This window comes from Xenopus laevis, chromosome 5S (assembly GCF_017654675.1).
Source record: "Xenopus laevis strain J_2021 chromosome 5S, Xenopus_laevis_v10.1, whole genome shotgun sequence".
NCBI lineage: Eukaryota > Metazoa > Chordata > Amphibia > Anura > Pipidae > Xenopus > Xenopus laevis.
Genome location: NC_054380.1, coordinates 81,917,078 through 81,941,215, shown reverse-complemented (window position 1 = coordinate 81,941,215; position 24,138 = coordinate 81,917,078). Strand labels below are relative to the sequence as shown.

Genomic DNA, 24,138 nt, shown 5'->3' with positions numbered 1-24,138 from the left:
TAATTAAAAAAGTCTGACCAAACTAAAACCCACGATTGGACCTTATTTATTACTAGACATTAAGCCCGTTAAATTAACGGGCGCTAGAACATTCGCCAGAGACGGTCCGTGGGGCACATGCGCAGTAGCGCAATCCCACGGACACAGGGACTGGACGCAGAGACACTTCAACTTTATTATATAGGATTAAAAGCAAGATTTAATTGGATCGGGGACAAACTGGATAAAATTGAGCGAAAACCCAAATCATACATTTTTTCTGAGTTTTTTACCCAAATCGTACGTTTTTTTTGGACCACAGAAACTTCTAAATAGGATAGGGATCTCTCCAATTGATTTATATACAACCATGGCAGGTCTGAGATGCCAGATTTCTGGATTCAGACTTTTCTGAAAAAGTGGGGTTTTTTTTAAATTCTGATTTTATAGTAGAAAAAACTTGCATTTTCAAGTTTTTGGCATTCAGTCTTTAATAAATAACCCCAAAAAATTTATAAAAAATTCCCTGTCAAAGAAGCACTGAAAGCAGACCAACAAGGCTGAAATGCTCTTTTAGAGGTAGAGTGATTGGTATGAAAGGCCAGTTGTTTCAACCCAAGGAATCATAGGCCAACCTCACAGATGGAAACTTACAAATGGAGAGCCACAGGTTGAAGACCATCACTTGTCCCAGTCCCAGACTGTACGGCTCATTTATAATGGCAGGGCAAAGTGCAAAATAAAATTGTTCAAAATTATGTTTCTGCGATTTGCACTTTGACTTTTTATAGCACAAAGTAATGCAACTGCTTATGTGGTGTATAATATATAGGTGGTACAATGTATGCAAGGCAGATGCTGGGTGCAAAAGAGCTTGATTAGTATTACCTGCCAAAGTATGGTATAAAGGCTGATATGGCTGATTTTTATCCAGCCACTTAGACTATAAGCTCAGGGACCTCCTTCCTACTGTGTCTCATACCACATACTGTAGCACTTAATCTCTGTGTATTTATACCCATTCACTGTATTTATTATAATACTTACTTCCTTCTCCCATCTTTGTAGCACTTTATAAATAAAGTTATGCATACATACATACATACATACAACTTTTATATTAACTTTTAAGTTCCCTAATATGATCCATAGTTTGATAGATAGTATACAGCTTGTCTCAAATGTACTAATTCTTAAAACAATAAAAAGAATTACAAATGTTTCTGTCTGTTGTCATTTGTTGGGGAACAAAAAAACTGAAGGGGTATGAAAAGGAAAGGGATAGGAGGAGAGGGTATGGTTTAGGTGTTGTAGGAGCAGGAAGCCCCTTCATCATAGCAGCCCTGTTATACTTTGGTCTTTAAAATTATCAATGAAAAACATATTGCTTTAACAGTAAAATGTTTAAATGGACACATAAAGAAAACATACAGTAAATAACTTTCTTGTTAGAGAAAGAGGCTAAGGCAAACAAGTCTTAAGCTCCCTTTAGGTCCTCTACATTTTTTCTTAATATTTCAGTTTCCCTTCTTTCAGCCAGAAGGAATGTAAGCCATGCACAGACCTGAGCCAATGAACAGGTTAAAACGTAACAAGATATGAAGGTAGCCAGCTAAGCGTGTGTTGTGTCAGGAGCTTCCAGAAGAACTTATTTCAGAAAAGATATTTAAAATGACATCCAAAATCAGATAAACTGGATTTTTTTAATACGTTTGATTGCACAGAAAAGAGGTCACAATAACACATTGCCATGAAGCAGATTACATGATATAAATTACACAATTTTAAGCAAATGGCTTAAACTGTAATACGTTTTCTAAATATTTATAACTCAGACATAGAAAGCCTAGATCCAAACCATAAAAAAGCAATTTAGAATATTAGAAAGCAATTTCACATTCTAGCATTTGCCTGACAATGCCACTACATGCAGTATAAAGCAGTCACTGGAATTACTCAGAGCAATGCACTATGTACATGAGTGTAATGCAAATGAACAAAGATAAAATACAGTCTAATAAATAAATCTCAAGATCAAATTCTGTTTTTTTGGCGAAAAATGACAATTTGCAGCAACTTTGTCAAATTACTAACAGGCGAGTAAGACACTTAGGGGCCCATTCACTAAGCTCGAGTTAAGGAATAGAGGAAAAATACTTCGAATTTCGAATGGTTTTTTTGGCTACTTCGACCATCGAATTGGCTACTTCGACCTTCGACTACGACCTTTGACTTTGAATCGAACGATTCGAAGTAAAAATCGTTCGAATATTCGACTATTCGATAGTCGAAGTACTGTCTCTTTAAAAAAAACTTTGACCCCCTAGTTCGCCACCTAAAACCAACCAAGGCCAATGTTAGCCTATGGGGAAGGTCCCCATACGCTTTACAAGGTTTTTTTGATCGAAGGAATTTCGTTCGATCGATGGATTGAAATCCTTCGAATCGTTTGATTCGAAGAATTTAATCATTCGATCGAACGATTATTCCTTCGATCAAAAAAACCTTGTAAAGCCTATGGGGACCTTCCCCATAGGCTAACATTGGCCTTGGTAATGAATTGCGCTAAATCCTTCGACTTCGATATTCGAAGTCGAAGGATTTCAATTCGGCAGTTGAATATCGAGGGTTAATTAACCCTCGATATTCGACTCTAGGTAAATGTGCCCCTTAGCTAGTGAAAAACCTCAGCGTTAGACAAATTTTGTGCAATTTCACCAGGCGAAATTTTGCTCTGATGAAAGTACACCAGCTTTCTTTTGCTGAGACGAAATTACTTATTCTGATGAATACATGTATTTTTCACGAAATAACGTTAAGAGGCACATTTATCAAGGGTCTAATTTCTAATTAATGTGAGTTTTTTAAAACTCCCATGAACTCGAAATTAGAACAATCGAAATTTATTATAAAAGTCAGATTTTAAAAACTTGGGTGAATAGGATCGACCATAAAACTTGTTTCAAATTTTAAAAACTCAATTCTATGAAAAAAACTTGAATGTCAGGAAGGCTGTATACAACTCAAATTGATCCCTGGACGTCTTCCATTGACTTTAACAGCAATATGGCGGGTTTTAGGTGGCGAATAGTCAATTTCGAGTTATTAAAGGCCAGAGTATGATAAATCTCGAAAATCTAATTTGAATCTTTTGAAAAACTCGAATCGAATTTGAATAACTCCATAGTCCAAAAAAAATTGAAAATTTCAATTCAACCCTTCATAAATCTGCCCCTTAATGTAGTAGTTGCAGTGTGTAATGTAGTGTAGCAAAGTTTGGGGAAGATTTCCGAAGCAAAAATTCACACTAAGTAAATCTGTCCCATAGAGTGGATGAGCCCTTGGGCTTGTGATATACTTAAAATTGCTACACAGTTGTATGGTCCATGCTGTTCCCTGTCAACAAGCTTGTTACTTGCTCTTATTGATATTAAAGGGATACTGTCATTGGAAAAAAAAAAATTTCAAAATGAATCAGTTAATAGTACTGCTCCAACAGAATTCTGCACTGCAATTCATTTCTCAAAAGAGCAAACAGATTTTTTTATATTCAATTTTGAAATCTGACATGGAGCTAGACATATTGTCAATTTCCCAGCTGCCCCAAGTCATGTGACTTGTGCTCTGATAAACTTCAATCACTCTTTACTGCTGTACTTCAAGTTAGAGTAATATAACCCCCTCCCTCCCCCCCCCCCAGCAGCCAAACAAAAGAACAATGGGAAGGTAACCAGATAACAGCTCCCTAACACAAGATAACAGCTGCCTGGTAGAGCTAAGAACAGCACTCAATAGTAAAATCCCATGTCCCACTGAGACACATTCAGTTACATTGAGAAGGAAAAACAGCAGCCTGCCAGAAAGCATTTCTCTCCTAAAGTGCAGGCACAAGTCACATGACTGGGGGCAGCTGGGAAATTGACAAAATGTCTAGCCCCATGTCAGATTTCAAAATTGAATATAAAAAAATCTGTTTGCTCTTTTGAGAAATGGATTTCGGTGCAGAATTCTGCTGGAGTAGCACTATTAACTGATGTGTTTTGAAAAAAACATGTTTCCGATGACAGGATCCCTTTAACAAATTTTTGCTAAAATGGTGTATAACAGGGATATATCATGTGCAGGATATGGGTAAACTTGTGGAGAAAACTTGGTGGATATCCCTATGTGTTTGTATAACTGGTCTTTTCATCCACTAGACCTCAACCCCACCTTCTGGATCTCATAAAAGTATTAGTAAACAACAAGAGGACTATGCAATGAAATAAATAAGCTTTAGACAACGGAGAAAAAAGTAGATTTAAAAAGTCAGAAAGTTCGAAAACTGCTATTATCTTAATTCGTACCTTTATTTACAAAATTTTGCAATGCTTTACAGAGATAATACATAATTCAATTCAATCTCTGCCTCGGTGGTTTAGTAGGTTTGGCATTAGTAACTTAGTCATTTATAAAAGCACTGCACAAAACAGGAAAGTTAGGGGTATTTAGACAAGTCTTCTGGGCGGGGTGGATTTTAAATAGCAGGAAGTTTAAGACATCGTATTTGGAAAAGTATTTTTCACTTCACAACTCCCACCCCCAACACCAGCTGATGGGAGAGCACTTTCAGGAAATAATTTACACACAGTACCACAAATTTACTACAGGTGACAAATCTTTTATCGTGTCATCCTCTTTAGGGTGCCATTTTTAAGATGTGTTTGGTGTGCCAAAACACCAAGTCCAGAACTGTAAATTTGGGAATTTTTCAGTCCACATAATATAATTATTTTAGGATATTGTAGGATAATAATGGCAATGCCACAAAGGGCCGTTTTCAGCCTGCGTACAGCTTAAGGACAGGCTGACAATTAGACCCTTCACTGACATTTGTTCTCGTGTGTGTCAGTATCCAGGCCAATGCAGTGCCCCTGGGTGCAGACAGACAAGTCAGAGAATGCCAGCAGATCAGTAAATGCTACCTGATTGGTTCAAAAGACTTTCTTTCAGAAACATACCTGTATTTATGAATGATGGCATTAAATAGTCTTCCGTCTCGCCAGCAGGTGGTAAAATTTTCACAGCGTATTCCTCCATAGCCTTCTGTTGTCTGCCGAGACCAAAGAAGTAGTTTCTCTTTGGCAGACATATCCTCTGACTCTCCAGTAACATGAATATCAGATATCTGAAAGTTAAAAAGGAAGCAAATATAAAAGATGTATATCTGTAAATTTTCAAAACTACTAAACTTAAAAAATATGGAACATGTTTATTTGTATGACTTTCAGATATGGAAAAAGTAAGGCTTGATCTCAGCAGATGACTAGATTTAATAAACTGGGGTAAGTATGCCAGTAATAGCACCAAAAATGGTGTCAGAGGTAGTATGCACTGAAGACTATGGGCAGTGGCAGCACCAGGCCCGGATTTGTGATGAGGCCACAAAGGGCCGGGCCTAGGGCGGCAAGAGTTTAGGGGCGGCATGCCGCCCAACTGCAACCTAAGGAGTGCTGGGGATGCATACTTCTGTTATCCCGAGCGATCCAACGCATGCACGCGCAAATAAATGTTTGAAAAAGAAAACAATTTTGCCTTTGCGAACACTTTGCCCCTCACACAACAGTAGGACAGTGATTGAGACTTTTATAGTTTGAGATAGTGTGTAGTGTATGTAATAAAGCTTCCTAATGAAAAAGATGTTACGTTTGCTGAAAAAGTTTACACCACTTTCAAGCATATATAATAAAAAATATATTACAGGTATATTGCAACATGCAAACTTTTATTCTCAAATTTGCTCTCTTTGCAAATTTTATTACATTTCCCCAAAAATCTCTTGCTGCTTCTAGGCAGTGGCGTAACTATAGAGGTCTTCTTCCTCTATAGCTAATAGAAAATCCCCTCCTACTCAGCTGCTCTCTTACCTGCGGCATGGGCAGGGCAGATAGTAGGTGGGAGGATGGGGATCGGAGTGCGACAGGCCCCTCTGAAGATTTTTTTGCAGGGGGGCCCGGAGCACTCTAGTTAGTTACGCCACTGCTTCTAGGATTGCATGTCTATGATGCAGTAAGCTATGGACACTAATCTCACTTGTGTCTATGTGTCTATAGCTATCACTGTTAACGGCAGAGTTGGAATGAGAAGAGACTCATAATATAATACTATGGGGAAAAAATAAGAATTACCCAAGATAGTACAATAATGAATGGGTTCTACAGAAATATATGAGACATTTGACCACAATTAGAAACCCACAGATTTCAGTGGCTTTGTACAGTTAGAAAGAAAGCAAACAGTTGATTGGTTGCTAAGGGTTAATAGGCTGTGTCAAAATGCCATATAAAAGACAAAATTTTTTGTGTGCAGCTGAGTTACAGATTTGCCAAATAGCTTGGTTTAAACAGCAAATTATTTTATTAGATACAGGTATTTATAAAGCACAAACATATTTTGCAACATTTCACCATAGAAGGGAAATATAGATCAATATATATATCAATCCTGTCATTATTAACCTCATCCTCAGCTGCAATATAAGGTATAACTTTTTATTCAGACAGAAAAACATAACCAGTTTGATAGAGGTTGTCACAAAACATCATAAAAAATACAGTTGCTTCACAAAGTCCCATGGGACCTCTGAGACAGATTCTAACCTAAATGTCTTTACCCAGAAGCCAAACTTTGAGTAGACACGTGTGTTCCTGATCCTTCTGACCCCCAGAAGGCAAAGTTATGAGCAACACAGTTCACTGTACCTCTGCACAGTGCACTATAAATAGGGGCCATAAACAACAGCGCAAAGTATAATAATAGAGTCTGTGGGTTTTTTACATTTGCAAAGGTCACAACAATGAAAGCAAAAGTTAAATCCAATTGAACCAAACTGCAATAGATTTTAACTATCAAGCCCCACTTGTAATTAACAACTATAAGGCTAAATATTCATCTATTTAACCACATACCTTTTGGCATTTAAAAGACATTGATTTACAAGAGCATTCATATTCATTTGTTTACACAGTTAAGTATATACCATTGCATATCACTCAATAGTGATATGCAGTCACTCAATGCAGTGCAATAAAACATAAGCCATATATCATGATCATGCATGCCTGAAAATGAGACAGATGCTCTTTTGAACATTACCTTCATCGTTTGGGGAAAAATGCTGTAAAATATCCCATCTCTGTCTCTATGAGGTGAAGTGGAAATAAAACAAGGCCTCTCCTTTTCCCCAACAGTATATGCTCTGACACAGTGCACATTTCCTTCACTGACAACATTACTTTTAAATAAATATTTAGCAGAGCTGTGTTCCTTGGTATCCCGTTGCCCTAAAATGTGTTCTATAGAACTTAGGCTTGATGATTTTCTAGTATAGCAGACATCAGTATAATGAGGGAATGTTACTTTATTTGGAATGTTTGGGAAAGAATGTTTTCCATCACTTGCTAAGCAGCGAAAGCTGTCGGTTCCAAAACTGTTTTCATGTTGTGCTTTAGCTTCTTTGTCCAGCGCACTGCAAAGTTCTGAGTAAAAGGTATCGGGACATTCACAGTCGGCTCTTTGGTTGCTTGAACCATTTTTACAAGACTGTGGTTTACCATCAGAAACAACAGTCGTCCCAGAAAGTGAAATATCTCCAGCAAAATTCTTTTCTGCATTTTGTGATGATATTTCCTCACTGCATTCTCTCTCCTTCTTCCCGTTTGATTTTTTACGTGTGAAAACTCTCCTGCTCGGAGACTTCTTTACATGACTCAAAGGAGCCTTGCCAGGATCAAATTTATATTCCTCCTTCTGAGCTCGAACACATCCACAGACATTTCCCATTTGTGTATAAAAAAGGATTTACATTGCTTTACAAAGTGAGAAAAACAAAATGCTTCAGAGAAATCTCCAAAAAAGCTCCAGCATTAAGCAAGCATCTTGCTTTCCTCCAGAGATCACTCCCAGGCTGTGCAGGAAGCAGCCATTTTGGAACGTGAGAAATGCACACGTAATACATTCAGTGGAACCGTGCCCAGTAAAGGCCTGTGTCTGATTAGTTGTTGACTTATTTCTGGACAGCAATCCTCTTAGGCAAACACATAATTACCTCTGTGCTAAAGTATGAAGCAAGGCTGATTAGGTTTCAAAGTCAGGACATGGAGCTTTCATGCCACTGAAAACTGTCAGGCTCATTTTTACCTCATTTCATTCAGCTCTCCCTAAGCACAGTGAAGTCAGATTAACGTTTGGAGCCTTTAACCCGAATCAATTAGCCAAAGCAATCAGAAAAGACAATGTAAAGTGAAACAAATTTTGTAACAAGGTCTTCCCTTATACAGAAGCATTTTCTTTAGGTTTAGCATCATTATTTATTTAGGCTTAACCGCTTATAATTCTAGTTCTGCCATAAAACCCCAGACAATTAGAAAATGAACAATAATGTATACATTTCATTAAAATACAATTGACATACCCTGGCATGTCATGCACTTTACCCTGCAATATTTACAGTACATACAGTTTATAGGGCAATAAACTCCCCAAAATAGTTTGATCCCAAAGGGGAAAAAACAATTCAAGACATAGCGATGCGCTTGTCCCTCCTGTTCCAGAAACAGTGGCCTTTATTTACACACTTACACACATTTACAAACACATTTTAGTAAAGCTTTATTTTAAAATCTGCACACTTACACACACTTATTACACTTGTATACACTTATGCACACACTTTCACCCAACTTTTAGAAGTGCACCCCCATGTATACGTGTGTTTTTTTTACTTATTAATTTTATCATTTTATGTTACCCCTAAAAACTTTTTATTGTGGTCACTGATTACACTGTTGGGCCAAATATTTTTTCATGTCATTGATTTGCACAATTTTTGTGGTTTTATTGCAATTTGATCACTGCATTATTTTTCCTTATGTATTTTTAGCATAGCTTTGCAGTTTGGTGCTTTGGTATAGAAAGGTGTCTTTTCCCTTGTTGCATTCCTTAGAATGTGTACTTTCCGAAAATATATGGTTTTCAGGGGGGCTTTGTATAGTTAGGGGGTCTTAAGGCACATAATACATAGTCAGGGGGCTCTGTTTGCAGCAGCTGAGCTGGCAGGCATGAAAATATGCACATTTTTTCATTTGGATTCTGTACAAAGTGTTCAGTAGACCTCTGGTATTAGTATTTAGGGTGATTTTCCATTGTACGTAAACATTGTGTGAGACAAATTTTAGGCGATTTGCAGAAATGTAAAAAAAATGTCTATGTTTAGGAATGCATTGCAGTTTGGTAATTTATTATAGAAAGATTTACCCATGCTGGATATGTCAGAATATGTACAGAATATGTATGCTCCAAAAAAATATGGGTTTCTTTGTAAAGTTAGGGGGTCTTAGGACACATAATATGCAGTCAATTGGCTCTATTTACAGCAGCTGAGTTGCCTGGTGATAAAAATCATATACGCCATTTTCATTTGAGGTCCGACATAACCACATAGTTTGCCATCTATATGCATATTTGGAATCAAATTGTTCAGTAGACCTCTGGAGTTCTTATTTAGGGTGATTTTCCTTTGTACAAAAAATATTGTGTGAGATAAATGCAACAAATTGCAACATTTTGAGATGATATTTAGAAATTTCATAAAGATTGGCTACTTTAGGAAAACTTTGCAGTTTGGTACTTTGGTACATGTTTACCTATTTTGAATGTTTTCTTTGCAAAAATATATGGTTTTCAGGGATTGCTGTACTTTTTTGGAGCTTTTACTACATGTAAATCTGGAGGTGTGTTTATTAGTGTAGAAATGACCTATCAAATTAGTATACACAAGGTACATTTTGGGGGCTCTACATGTCACAAACTTAGGTAAACCTATACAAATACATCTTACTATACATCAAACTGTTCAGTGGACTTCTGGCCTTCAAATTTAGGTAATCTAAAAGTCCCTCCCAGGAAAGGTCCCAAAACTGAAAGAGCACAAATCTGTTTAGCAATAAAAGTTTGTAAGTGACCAAATCAGCTGGGAGTGAGAGGGTTAAGGTTTGTTGCCCAGGCACTGTGTCAAGAATTGGTAAAAATAGTAAACGATAGATAGATAGATAGATAGATAGATAGATAGATAGATAGAAAACATTTTATTACAAGAGCAGTACTCTGTCTCTACATTTATTTTATTTGACCGGCTATCCAGGCATTTAAATACAGTTCTGAGGCTTGTGCTCCTCACTGCACCTATATATAATATCCTTAAATTACTTAGATTGAAAGCAAACTTTGATAGTCTGCCTTTGACTTTGAGGGACCATCTCTCCACCCCTCTTTTGATTGGCAGGGTCATTCAAACTCTCCCTCACCCCTTCCCTTACCTTGCTCCCCATCCAAGAGATGAATACTGGAATGTCATATCAGGGATACAGGTTTATACACTGCAACTCGTGGATTTACTTTACTTCCCCAGTGTGTGGGGGGGACACAGATTGCCAGGTTGGCCAGGTGGTGTTGCTGCCACCTCCCACTCTAAGGGGCAGATTTATCAAGGGTCGAATTGAAAATTAGAATGTTCACGTTTTTTTATGGTCAAAACTGATAAATTTGACTAGGCAGTTAATCAAATTCGATCATACTCTGGCCTTTTAAGAACTTAAATTCAACTATTCGACCACCTACAACCTGCAGAATTGTTGTTTATGTCAATGGGAGACATCCAGGGATCAATTTTGAGTTGTTTGAAGCCTTCCTGACATTCAAGTTTGTTTCAGAGAAAAAACTCGAATCGAGTTTTTAAAATTAAAATCAAATTTAATTCAAATTAGATTCGAGTTTTTGGGTCAATTACATTCATCCGAGTTCAAAAAATTTGATTTTCTTTATAAATTTCGATTAGTCGAATTTCAAATATATGGGAATTTAGGGGAGTTTTTAAAAACATGAATTTGAAATTCGACCTTGATAAGTGTGCCTCTAACTTTTCTGGCTCATTGCTGGTAAACCTAAAACAAAAGCCTGTATTTTTTAATATAGGCCCTACCTATTTTTCTCCAAGCAACACAGAAATAACTTTTTACCATTGAAAGTTATGTTTAGGTACTTGGCTTGAAATCACTAAGACAAAAGTTTATTTTAAGGATCGAGAAGGGTATTTCTTAGGCTTTCGCTAATGAAATAAGTAGAACAGCATCTATCATACAGTAAATTATAGTGCCTGATGGTTTCAAAGTATTTTCTCTATTCATTGCTGCTGGCGCTTTATGAATGCTGCTGCTTGTATGTCGTAATCCACAAATCTATTAGAGAATGATAGTGTATTTAAATGTTAGGTGCAAAAATGAATGGGAATTTAACCAGATGCTATGCTATCATGAGCTCATTATTAAATCACAAATACCGTAATTAAGAGCTACATAGTTTTCTAGTTGTTGTGGGCCAATGTTTCCATTATTTTTATAAAGTAGGGCTGTCCAAATTATAGCCTTTCAGTCGTTGTTTAACTTCCAGAATCCATCAGACTGTTACTATGTGGCAAACATAAATTAACATGCAAATACGAATACGAATCCACAAAGACCTGGCAATGTATGAAAGATTGAATATCTCTCCTGTTCTAACTCAGTTACGAGAGAGAACAAAATAAACCTGCTAAAAATGGTCTTATATGTGTTCCATAACACACCCAGGACACCCCTGAACCCTATTCAACCTTGACTCTATTACAAGAGGTTTTATATGGGCAGGCGAGCAACCCAGACTGGCATTGCAGATGCTACAGACTCCGCCGACTGGTGGTGGACTGGCCTTGCCTAACTTTGAGAAATATTTTCTGGCCAGCAAATTGGTCTTTGCGCACTGGTGGCAAGTCCCGCAGATGGACAATCGAGTGCTCATACTAGAAGCCACCATCGCAGGCTCCCTAGAGGCCCTGTCTAATCTGCCCTACACGGGTATCTCCCCAATACATAGGACAACACCCCCCCATTAGAACGGTAGTTGAATCCTTTCAGAGGGTGCTCAAAGTTGCCAAGAATAAACAGCCAGTTCAGTCCAAGTGGACCTCCATATGGGGCAACAAGTATCTCCCGCACTTTAAGAGTGGTGGCACACGTGGCGATTGTGGGGAGATTAGTCACCCAGCGACAAATTTCCTCTTCATCAGGTGACTAATCTCCCTAAATGCCTTCCCGCCGGCAAGAGTGTGAATCACCTGCGGGATGGCATATGGATCGCTTCGGTTTCCCGAAGCTGTCCAAAGTTTTCTTGTGAGGCAACTTCGGGCAACTTTGAAAAACTAAGCGTTCCGAGTGCCATCCTGCCAGCGATTCACATTCTTGCCGTCAGGAAGGCATTTCTTAAATACCACATACTACCCCATACTGCGTATGTGCGATCAGTCCCTGCTCTGTTCTTGTGGTCAGACTATTAAAACAGTATAAGAGGAATCAGTTGTCCTATAGGTCTTTGTATCTTCTGGTTTGGAACATTGTTTCAAGAATGTGGTCCAGGAGAGCAAAGAATGTAAACGGTTAGATATATATATATTTTAATACTTATTTTAACAGTGCATTTTAAAATATCCTTAAAACCATTAATTTAATGCATGCATACTGGAAAAGTTAATTTATATTAATTATGCAAAAAAAAAACAGTTTTTGGGCCTATTAAATGTCAACTGCATTTTGTACGCAAAGGGTTTTCATATAGGCATATACAGTAAGTTCATATCAATATAACCCAAATCATATCACATTATATATCTACAATATCAATATATACACCTAGTTCATATACGTGTGTGTGTATGTAGAGGAAGATTCGCATTTGCAGCCTTAAAATTGACCACAAATCTAATCGCAAAAATCATCTTATTGTTCCTCCAGTGCTTCAGTAATTAATCAAGAAGTAACAAGTAAAAGCCCTGCAGTTGGGCCTGGATGCATGCAGAAGTGAATATTTTCATGAAGACAGGTGCAGTGTTACTGTAATGTTAGAGCAAGCTGTCTGGGATTTTCAAGGTGCTCAGCACATTAAAAGACGCTGGAAAAGCTCCTGAACTTGACAAAGTTATTTTAACAATTCACGTTATAAAGACAAAATACTGAAATTCATCAGTGAGGCAGAAGATGGCAAAACTGAAAACGATCTTAAAGCAATGTTACTTTCAGTGATTTATTTTAGTAAAATTGTGACATTAAAATAACAAAACAAAAATGCACCCCTTACACCACAGATTTTAGAAAACACTTGTGTCTGGGGCACAACTGCATGTCATGCTAGATAATACTCAAGCTAGGGGACACGTAAGGGACAGGTGAGGAGACGTCTACTTTTCTCATTCTTCCCCTAATGAATAGATTGCTGACAAACGCAGGTAACAATGTATTCATAGGGCAAGCACAGGTGCTTGTATTACAGACCTATGTCCATAGGTGATAATGCTAGAGTAGGATGGAAATTATAAAAAAAATGGCAACATGTGCCTTTCCCGTCATTAGTAAACATGGAATCTAAAAGATTTATGGTATTTTTTTGAGCCACTGCCATGCTGCCTACATTTACATCTGTAGAAATAAGTCAAATCAACTAGACTTGCTGTGTTTTTACTTTTTACGTGAAGACATTTGACCAGTCATCCAACTTAATTTTCATCTGCCTTCATTTTCAAGTGTAGGACATAATGAAAGATCAAATAATGCCAAGGGAAGCATTTAGCTTCTAGCTAGACCAAACCATCATTCACAATCTGATCTCATCCCAATTGAATGTGGCAGTTATTGTCTACAATTTACATTATAATAATTTGTATCTAAACTGCTATCAAGCTGAAGGGAGTTCTTAAAGGAGAAGGAAAGCTACAGAGGCATTTTATTGCCAATAGATTAGCTGCAATAGTGCAAGCTAGAATGCTATATTTATTCTGTAAAATGTTTTACCATACCTGAGTAAAAAGCTCTAGAAGCTCTCTGTATGTTTAGAATAGGAGCTGCAGTATTAATGTGGTGTGACATCACTTCCTGCCTGAGTCTCTCCCTGCTCTGGGCTCAGATTACAGTAGAGAAGGGAGGGGTGGGGGGAGAGGAGCAAACTGAGCATGCTCTTGCCCAGGGCAATGAGGTTTAAGCTGAAGGCAGGAAGTCTGATATAGAAGCCCATGTGTACACAATAGAAGGAAAGAAATGCAGTGTTTCTTTTGACAGGGGACTCAGAGCAACATTACTTTGGGGGTTTACTGGTATATTTAGATGGACCTTTCTGATAAGGCTTACTTAGTTTTAACCTTTCCTTCTCCTTTAAAGTAAAGTTCCCCCAAATTTCTAAAGTTCCCCCAAATTTCTTTGCTTGACATTTTAAACATGTTTCATTAACAGTCAAGAAATATTATAAAGAAATATAATACTTTAATGTCAAACTTCTCTGTAACTTCCTCTGCAGTGTTAAATATTTAAGAACCTGTATACAACATGCTGAACATGATGGGATGGATTCCTATTGTCATGAGTTGTTAACGTATGCCATGATGTGCCTTATTACTATTTAATGCTACAATATATATATATATATATATATATATATATATATATATATATATATATATATATATATATATATATATATATATATATATATATTTGAGTAAAATACTTTATTGCAAGCTAGAAGTTACCCCATGTCATTTGGCAAGGTATGGGGATGATTGTTGGCTCTCCAGAAACCACGGATTACATCAACAAAAGTTCCCAAAGCTTAATGAATGTGTATGTATGATAGCTGCTCAAAATATACCTTTTTATTGTCAATGCTGAACTGAGCTGCTGTGCCATGCTGAGATCTTAAACATTAGCCACAAGCATGCTACACCTTTTATACATTTGTTTTAGTTAAATATTTCCCCCATTTACCTTTAATGTTTCCTTCTTTTAACTACAGAGATGTTATAAGAACCTAGGTGATAAAGGAGAAGTAAACCCTAAAAATGAGTATGGCTAAAAATGTCATATTCTATATACTGCCATTATTGCACCATTATTGCACCAGCCTAAAGTTTTAGCTTCTCAATAGCGGCAATGATCCAAAACCCCAAACTTGTCACAGGGGGGTCACCATATTGGAAAGTCTCTGTGACACTCACATGCTTACTGCTCTCTGAGCAGCTGTTGAGAAGCTAAGCTTAGGGGTCGTCACAAATTATCAAGCAGAAAATGAGGTCGGCCTGTAATATAAGATGATGCTACTAGGCTGATTATTAAATGCTCATGCTAGTTGCACTGGTTTCTGAACAGCCATGTACCAATAATCGGAATGAATTACTAATCAACCTTGATTGTTATATATTTTGTTTGCACAGAATTACATGATTCCAGAGACTGAAATAAATCCAAGATATTAGACATCAGACTTTAGACATTAGACGTCACTCAGTAACAGTTGCCATATGGGCTTTCATTATAACAATTATTCATTACGTAATATGTTGAAATGAGCATGACTGTGCAACAAGTAATTATCCTGAGGATTTAAGTGAGTCTAAAGTAGGGTTGTTATTGAAAATCACGACAGGGTGTTTAAAGCTGTGGTGGCAGATAATTGAGCAAGTCTACTTAATTGAGAAAGTCTATTTAATTAAGCAAGTCTATTTAATACATGCCAATGTATATTACTGCTTAAGGTGCTAGATAAAGAATTCAGCCTTAGATATTTGTTATAGTTCTAAAATCTTACATAGTATATGTAAGAGCTGCACCAGCATAAAAGATGTTGTTCCTGACTAGGTTAGTTCATGTGGTGCTTTTATTGTTAAAAACAAATGATCTTTATTAGAAAGTGTCTTCTTTCTGGGTGTATTACTATACTGCCTGAGACTTTGGAGGATTGTATGGCTGCACTCTTTTGGGCTTTGTCACCTGGCAGGATTTAATGGTTTTAGGGCTCTTACACACGGCCGTTCCGACCTGCGCTCCCCTGCGTTCCGTTTTTTGGCGTTCAGCCGCAGGGGAGCGCAGGAATAGCCGCAAGTCATTATTTGAAATGGGGCTGTACTCACTCAGGCGCGTGTAGGCGCCGAACGCAGGAAAAATGCAGCATGTTGCGTCTGAACCTGCGTTCGGCGCCTACACGCGCCTGAGTGAGTACAGCCCCATTTCAAATAATGACTTGCGTCTATTCCTGCGCTCCCCTGCGGCTGAACGCCAAAAAACGGAACGCAGGGGAGCGCAGGTCAGAACGGCCGTGTGTAAGAGCCCTTATTCTCACCCTTTATTTTGTAACAAATGAAATAATAATTCAGATGAGCAGATTATATGGGAGCCAAGGGCTTTCATTATGTGATCCCAGGAATCAGCATTTTAGTGTGAGATGGCACAAACTACAAATGTCTAATACCAGCCTACAGTTCCCAGAGAAATGGCTTTAAGTGGCTGATACCATTTGTAAACTAAATAACCCTATTAGGCAATTGATCTAATAGTACATGGCAAAATTACACATACTAAGTCACAGTGGTTTAGGAAAAGGCCCTCTTTAAGTCTGCGATTGCATAGTGTCAGCTCTACAGGAATCAAAATCCTTTAAAAAAATTACAAATTATACTTGCTGTATAAAAAAATATCCTGCTACTGCCCAATATAAATACAGACGATTGAATGAGTAGTTGCATGGCAAAGTAATTATTTAATATAGAGTGCCACCTAGTGGTACAAAATTTTCATAGAATAAACAATTCACAAAATCAGAAAAAGGCAATAAAGTCAATGCAATAACACAATAATGGCTGTGAAAGCAAATGGAACCAGCAGAAAACACCTGAATCCAGAACAGATTATAGAATTTGTATAAATAAAATTATGTATATCAAACATAAACCTTTGCGTAATAAACAAATGACTCAAAAGCCATGGATAAGCTGTAATGTATATCCCTTTTATGGACGTTGGCACCAATTTACACATATAAATACTTAAATACTAATATTTTAGAATCAATGTTAATTGATATCACAGATCTTTTGTTATCTTTACTTTTCACAGCAGGGGCTTGAAGATTAACTTTATAAAAGAATTGTTCAGTCTAAAAATAAAAACTGAGTAAATATATATACCGTATATATATATATATATATATATATATATATATATATATATATATATATATATACCAGACTGATTTTAATTGCAACACATGGATGAGCTGCATTTTTTGTTTTTGTATATTCTATAAAGGAAAGTGGCTTTCCCTTTAATGCTTGCTCTCCCAACCCCCGCCCCTCTAAACACAGTCCTACAGATTACTTAAAAGCCCATAATGCTGAATGTTTCTTTGGAAGAGGTCATGCCAAATAAAGAGAGAAGCAGGTATGGTCTTTCTCCTCCCAAATAAAATACCCTTTTTTCACTTAGGTAGGACTGATGCATGGACACTGCCTTGGCGGGGCGCATCAGCTTATGCATACTTTGTACAAACCATGTAACCAAAAGTGTCTCTTTTTGCCAAATTCAGATAAGTTCTCTTTAATCCAATTGTTCCTTAAAGTTGTATAATGATAGTGCTGGGTTAATTTGTTTAGTTCAGTATATGATATAAGCCACACACCCATGCACCAGACTGATTTTAATTGCAACACATGGATGAGCTGCATTTTTTGTTTTTGTATATATATATATATATATATATATATATATATATATATATATATATATATTATAGTTAGTTAGCCAAAAATGTAATCTATAAAGGCTGGAGTGACCAGAAGTCTAAAATAATAGCCAGAACACTACTTCCTGCTTTGCAGCTCTCTTGTTTTCCACTGATTGGTTACCAGGCAGTAACCAATAACCAACGGGCCATAACTGTTTGCTTTTGAATCTGAGCTGCATGCTAAGGATCAATTGCAAAATCACTCAACAGTTAAGTCCCATGTCGCCCCCCTTATAGATGCTGACTAACTCAGAGTTAGAAAGCGGAAAAGCAGGAAGTTGTGTTCTGTTCTGTTATGTTAGAGATTCGCTTGCTCCAGCCTTTATACATTACATTTTTGGCTAACTAACTAACTATTAGAAACATTTTTTATTTTGCAAAACCTATCTAATTACCCAGCTTTTATTTTTATATTGATCTGTTCCTTTAAGCTGAGCTAAGCTTATCCCATCCGACCCATCCGACGCATTGCGACAAGACGCATGTGACAAATCGCATGCGACAAAAATAAGGTAAGAGATATAAATGTCAGATGAAGTCGCAGCGTTGATCTGACGCGACATGACTGTTGGATGCAGGCGCTGCACACTGCATCTGCATCCGGCAGTCGTGTCGCATCAGATCAACGTTGCGACTTCTTCCGACATTTTTATCTCTTACCTTATTTCAGTTGCATGTGATTTGTCGCATGCGTTTTGTTGCAGCACGTCGGAGCACGCTGAAAACGTCCGTATAGTCCTACCCTAGGCCTTTATGTAGATTGTTGTGGCACAGCCAAACACAAGTAGCACAAACATTTGTAGCAAACATTATACAACAATTTGTCAGCACTATGGTTATAGTGTCCTGATCACTGTAACGTTCTTAAGCACAGCGGAGAATGCTACAAAAATTCTTCTAGTTATCATCCATTATATTTGGTTGGAATGGCCCTGGGAACAAGTCAGACAGCTTTTTAACTTAAAAAATCTTTCTATATAAGTTAAAGTATTACAATATTGTGCATGTGCCATATAAAGGTCCGTCACAATAACAGAAACAGGCTGGTTAAGAAGTTCTGGTAACTAACTAGCTTTATTTGCATTTAAGAGGAAAACCCCTTTTCAGATGTGGCAATGAAAATTATACTATAATGTTTCAAAAGAACGGAAGAGAATAATATAGTGGTTAACTAACTGTTGCAGTTCAAGACAACTTGCCATTCCAATAAATTGTCATACACATCTTAATACATTATACTAATTCATTAATTAATTGCCATAATATATACAGTACACATTTCTGGAAGTGGTCTACTATAACAAAATTTTCCAAGATGCTGAATAAATATATATATATATATATATATATATATATATATATATATATATATATATATATATATACTATATACTATATATATATACTATATATATATATTAATAAAGTCAATATATATAGCAGAAATAAATATATAGTCAATATATATAGCAGAAATAAATCTAAAATAGCATCTTACTTGAAAGTGCAGAATGATGGTCCATATTAAGCCCAAAGTCAATTTGGGATTTCCATCAGTTATATCATCATTTCTTATATTTACTAGTTTCACCTGTAATACAATAAAAGAAATCTGTATAAGTGACATGATCATCAATTCAAAGAGACTAACAACCTATGAGTTAGCTCATTTCTCAAAAACAGCAGATACACATATAGGACCTATCCAGTATGGCTGCTCGCATTATCTAACATATAACTTTTCTGCTCAATTAACATTCAAGAGGTTAGCATCTATATCAGAAAGTTCTTTATTTAATATACTAGGTTACACAGTAACGTCAAACAGGCACATGTAAATGTTCTACAAGGGGCATATTTTGAGAAATAAGGCAAAAAAGGAATATAAGCCTGGGCTCTACAATCCTTTGGCACTCTTGTTTTCTGACTAAGGGTCCTTTCAGTAATTTGTAACACCATACCTACAGACAACTAGGAACTATTTCAACATTTAAAAAACAATATGAATTTATTATGGCTTAGCTTTTTACTACTGCACTGTTGTGCAATTGATTTCACGTGGAAGTAGTTACTGGTGCTAGAAAGAGAATTCAAATTCCCATAGAATATATTTCTCTCTCCCAATTTGGCCCACAGCCTTGAATTTATATCTTTGTAAATGAGCACTATAAACCAGTACAAGCTTGCTCGTCAGAAACTCCTGCCTCATTTTCAGCCTTCTATAAGGTATATGGCAACATAAGCATTAGCAATAATTATATGTAATTAGTATGCAAAGTACATATGTAGTGATGGGCGAATTTATTCGCCAGGTGCAAATTTGCAGCGAATTCCTGCAATTCACCTCCGTGAAAACCGGGCGCCGGCGTCAAAAACGAGAGGCCGGCGCAGTTTCGCAAATTTTTTGCCGTTTCGTGAATTTCGCAGGAAAGTCACACCGCCCGAAATTCACCCATCGATATACATGTGTTACAGGGAATGTGACGGTGCCAGTAGGGGAGATTCTACATATCTGGCAGAATTGAAGTGCCATCCCTATACCCTGAGTGAGATGTTCCAATGCTTATCTGTTTTATAAAAGAGATAACACATTGATAGCAGAGCAGGGGAATTGCAATTATAAAAAGAAGTGAGGAGAAACAGAAGAGAAAGAATTAACAAGAACACCCAAATAAACAAGTGTTCAAAATAGCAAAAAAACATTTGAAAAAAATAAGGAGAAATAAGGAGAAAATATAGAAATGAAGAGAGATGTCAGGGCTCATCTACTATTGCAAATGGTTCAAATACATAAAGGAGCCCTTGGATTAAAGGAATTGTTCAGTGTAAAAATAAAAACTGGGTAAATAGATAGACTGTGCAAAATAAAAAATGTTTCTAATATAGTTAGTTAGCCAAAAATGTAATGCATAAAGGCTGGAGTGACTGGATGTCTAACAGAACAACAGAACAGAATTCTGCTCCTGCTTTTCAGCTCTCTTGGTTTCCACTGACTGGTTACCAGCAAGTAACCATAAGTGACTGGGGGTGGGCACATGTGTCATAACTGTTGCTTTTGAATCTGAGCTACATGCTAAGGATCAATTGCAAACTCACTGAACAGTTCTGTCCCATTTGGCCCCCATTAAAGTCGCTGACTAACTCTGAGCTGAAAAGCAGGAAGTAGAGTTCTGGCTATTACATTTACTTTACAGCGCTGCAAAATATATGGTGCTATATAAATAAATGTTAATAATAATGTTATTATTATTCTTGTTTTTTTCTCAGTTCAAAATATTGAGGTCTTTCCCTTTTAATGACTAGGTTTATGTTTAAAATGCCTGTGCGTAGCAGGGAAGGAACCTACATTTCTAAAGAGCTGAAAAAACGTTGTTTCTTTTTCTGGCTGTTCAGTGCAGAGAAAGTAGGGACGTTACAGTACAAATGAGGGACTGCAGGTTGAGCTGTCAAAAGAGGGACTGTCCCTCTAAAAAAGGGACAGTTGGGAGGTACGGGTATAGTGCAACTACTTATTTAGCATGCATCCGTAGAGCTCTGATCATAAAGAGCTCCCACATCTCAAAAGTCAGCTAGTTCTATTGTAAATCAAATGGCATGTAAGGCCACATTTAAAGCAATCAGATCAGCTACACTGCAAGTATTCAGTATACACATACATGCCATCTTCTGTTTTATACTTAGTGGCTCTTAAACTATATATATATATAATTACATGTTACTTCTACATTACAGAGAACTAAAGCTTAACTAAAGAAGTACACTAGAAATGTTGTACATTACTTATTGGGCTTCTGTACCAGCCCACAGAAATGACAGCACTTTAGCACTAAAGATCTGTGCCTCCAAAGATGCCCCAGTAGCTTCCCATCTTTACTGCTGATTCACTGCACATGCTCTGTGCTGCTTAGGGGTTAACTCAAACTATGCAGTACATATAGAATATAAATGTCACAATATAAGACTGATTAGTAATTAAAACATATAATTACTACATGTCAGCACAGAAACTAGTGCAACTAACATCAAAACTGAATAATGAGCATTGTAGCATCAATTTATATTACAGGCAAACTTCATTTTCTGCTTGTAAATTTGCAACAACCCCTAAGCTTAGCTTCTCAACAGCTGCTCAGAGCCCAATGAGCATGTGAGTGTCACAGACACTTTACAAGATGGTGACAAGTTTGAAGTGTAGGATCATTGCTGCTATTGAGAAGCTGAAACTTTAGGCTATGCAATAAGCAGGGGCGTAACTACGGAGGAAGCAGACCCTGCGGCTGCAGGGGGGCCCAGGAGGTACAGGGGGCCCCATGAGGCTCTCATTGATGAGCAATTTGAACATATATTGGTAAAACAGGACAAACACTGGATATGTTGGGGGCCCTAAAATTAATTTGCTGTGGGGCCCAGCAACATCTAGTTACGCCACTGGAATAAGTTCAGTATATAAAATATGGCATTTTTAGCCACATTCATTTCTAGGGTTTAGTTCACATTTAAAACAGGGTCAGGATTCACATCCTATGGTTTCTCCTTTGTCTTTCATGAAAACACTGACTTGAAGAAGGGCCCATGAAAGGCACTAACTGTTAGTGAAGATTAATAACATGAGGGAGGCCCTCTCTTTCTTTGTGGGCTACTGACAAACAATGACTGAATCCAAACATGAGATTTAACCATTCTTTTTAGGAATAAACAAAGACTCTGTTTCTCATAGACATTATGGGCAGATTTACATAGGGTCAAATATCGAGGGTTAATTAACCCTCGATATTCGACTGCCGAATGTAAATCCTTTGACTTCGAATATCGAAGTCGAAGGATTTAGCGCTATTCCTTCGAATCAAACGATTCGAAGGATTTTAATCCATCGATCGAAGGATTTTCCTTCCATCAGAAAATTGTTAGGAAGCCTATGGCGAACTAGGGGGTCGAAGTATTTTTTAAAGAGACAGTACTTCGACTATCGAATGGTCGAACAGTCGAACGATTTTTAGTTCGAATCGTTCGATTAGAAGTCGTAGTCAAAGTAGCCTATTCGATGGTCGAAGTAGCCATATTCGAAATTCGAAGTATTTTTTCTTCTATTCCTTCACTCGAACTAAGTAAATGGACCCCAAAGTTTTTACAATCCCATCAAAAATCAAATAATAGGGGGCAAATTTACTTAAGGTCGAATATCGAGGGTTAATTAACCCTCGATATTTGACTGTCGAAGTTAAATCCTTTGACTTCGTTTATCGAAGTCGAAGGATTTAGCGTTATTCGAACGATCGAACGAAAAATCATTTGATCGAACGATTAAATCCTTCGAATCGTTCAATTCGAAGGATTTTAATCCATTGATGGAACGATTTTTGTTCGACCAAAAAAAAGATTGCTAAGCCTATGGGGACCTTAGTTAGCTTTTAGGTGGCAAACTAGGGGGTCTAAGTTTTTTCTTAAAGAGACAGTACTTAGACTATCGAATGGTCGAATAGTCGAATGATTTTTAGTTTGATTCGAAGTCGAAGTAGCCCAATCGATGGTCGAAGTAGCCAAAAAAAACATTCGAAATTCAACGTTTTTTTTCCTCTATTCCTTCACTCGAGCTAAGTAAATGGGCCCCTAGATGTCATTTCTGTATTGGGAGGTTTGTGCTAAATCCCTGATTTCCTAATGAGAAGCTTGGTATTAACACAGAGAATTAAGAAAAATATTACCTGTCGTTTTTTCAAATAGTCGAGTGCAATTTGTACATTCTGTAGTCTATGAAAGCGCATCCTGCCTTTCTCCCGAGGCTACAAAGGGAAGATACAAATGGTTATTTACATATGAGGTTTTTTTTTTTCAAGGAATGAGGTTAGCGCACTCCCATATAATTTTCTACATGAAAACAGATTCAATAGATACTGTATATTAATGCTAGAACCTTCCTTTATTTGTACATTACAGAAAGTATCTCTAATCAGTTGCCCCCCAAGGTTTCAAGACTCTGAACAGCCTAAGCAAGCAGTCTAACTGCACTCTGAGGATGTTGGGAGCTGTAGTTTCCTGCAGATCCCTGCCTATGACATACACCCAAAAATAGCAGATTCTCTTTTCTGCTTCTGACAGGAAGGTTGGTGTTAATGAAAATAAGGATCTGTACTGATGTCAGGTAAGTAAATAGAATCACTTGGGGTGCATAACTTTTGGCAAACCCAATGTAAATTGCCTTTCCTTCTCCTTCAAGATTTTTTATGAGACTACTGCAGTCAAACTGGATGTATTATAAATCATTTCACTGTGATAAAATAAAACCATGCCCCCCCCACACACACATTACAAACCATTCAGTGAGTCAGAGCTGCATTTCTAAGTGCACAGATAAAAAAAAAAACCTCAAACAGAAGCAAACAATGAATGTAGAAATGCAACATGTTAGTAAACCATAAGCCAAGTGACAGCAAAACAACATCAAATAATATATATTTATAATAAACATGTTTTATAAATATTATATCTCTT

General features: G+C 37.1%; 1 protein-coding gene across 19 annotated transcripts in view; it reads right to left on the bottom strand.

Moving 5' to 3' along the window:
* The window catches only part of LOC108718009 (dystonin), a 243,134-nt gene that overhangs the window by 146,563 nt on the left and 72,433 nt on the right, over positions 1 to 24,138 (bottom strand). For 9 of the 19 annotated variants that reach the window (XM_018265528.2, XM_018265532.2, XM_018265535.2 and 6 more), the window contains 3 exons: positions 23,352 to 23,429; positions 19,148 to 19,240; positions 4,980 to 5,146 (listed from right to left, as the gene is read on the bottom strand). In XM_018265528.2, coding sequence (XP_018121017.1) covers positions 4,980 to 5,146; positions 19,148 to 19,240; positions 23,352 to 23,429 — 338 coding nt within the window. Of the gene's footprint in view, positions 1 to 4,979; positions 5,147 to 7,113; positions 7,955 to 19,147; positions 19,241 to 23,351; positions 23,430 to 24,138 lie in introns of those variants that run through there. The other 10 variants (XM_041564706.1, XM_041564711.1, XM_041564709.1 and 7 more) reach the window with 2 other exon arrangements.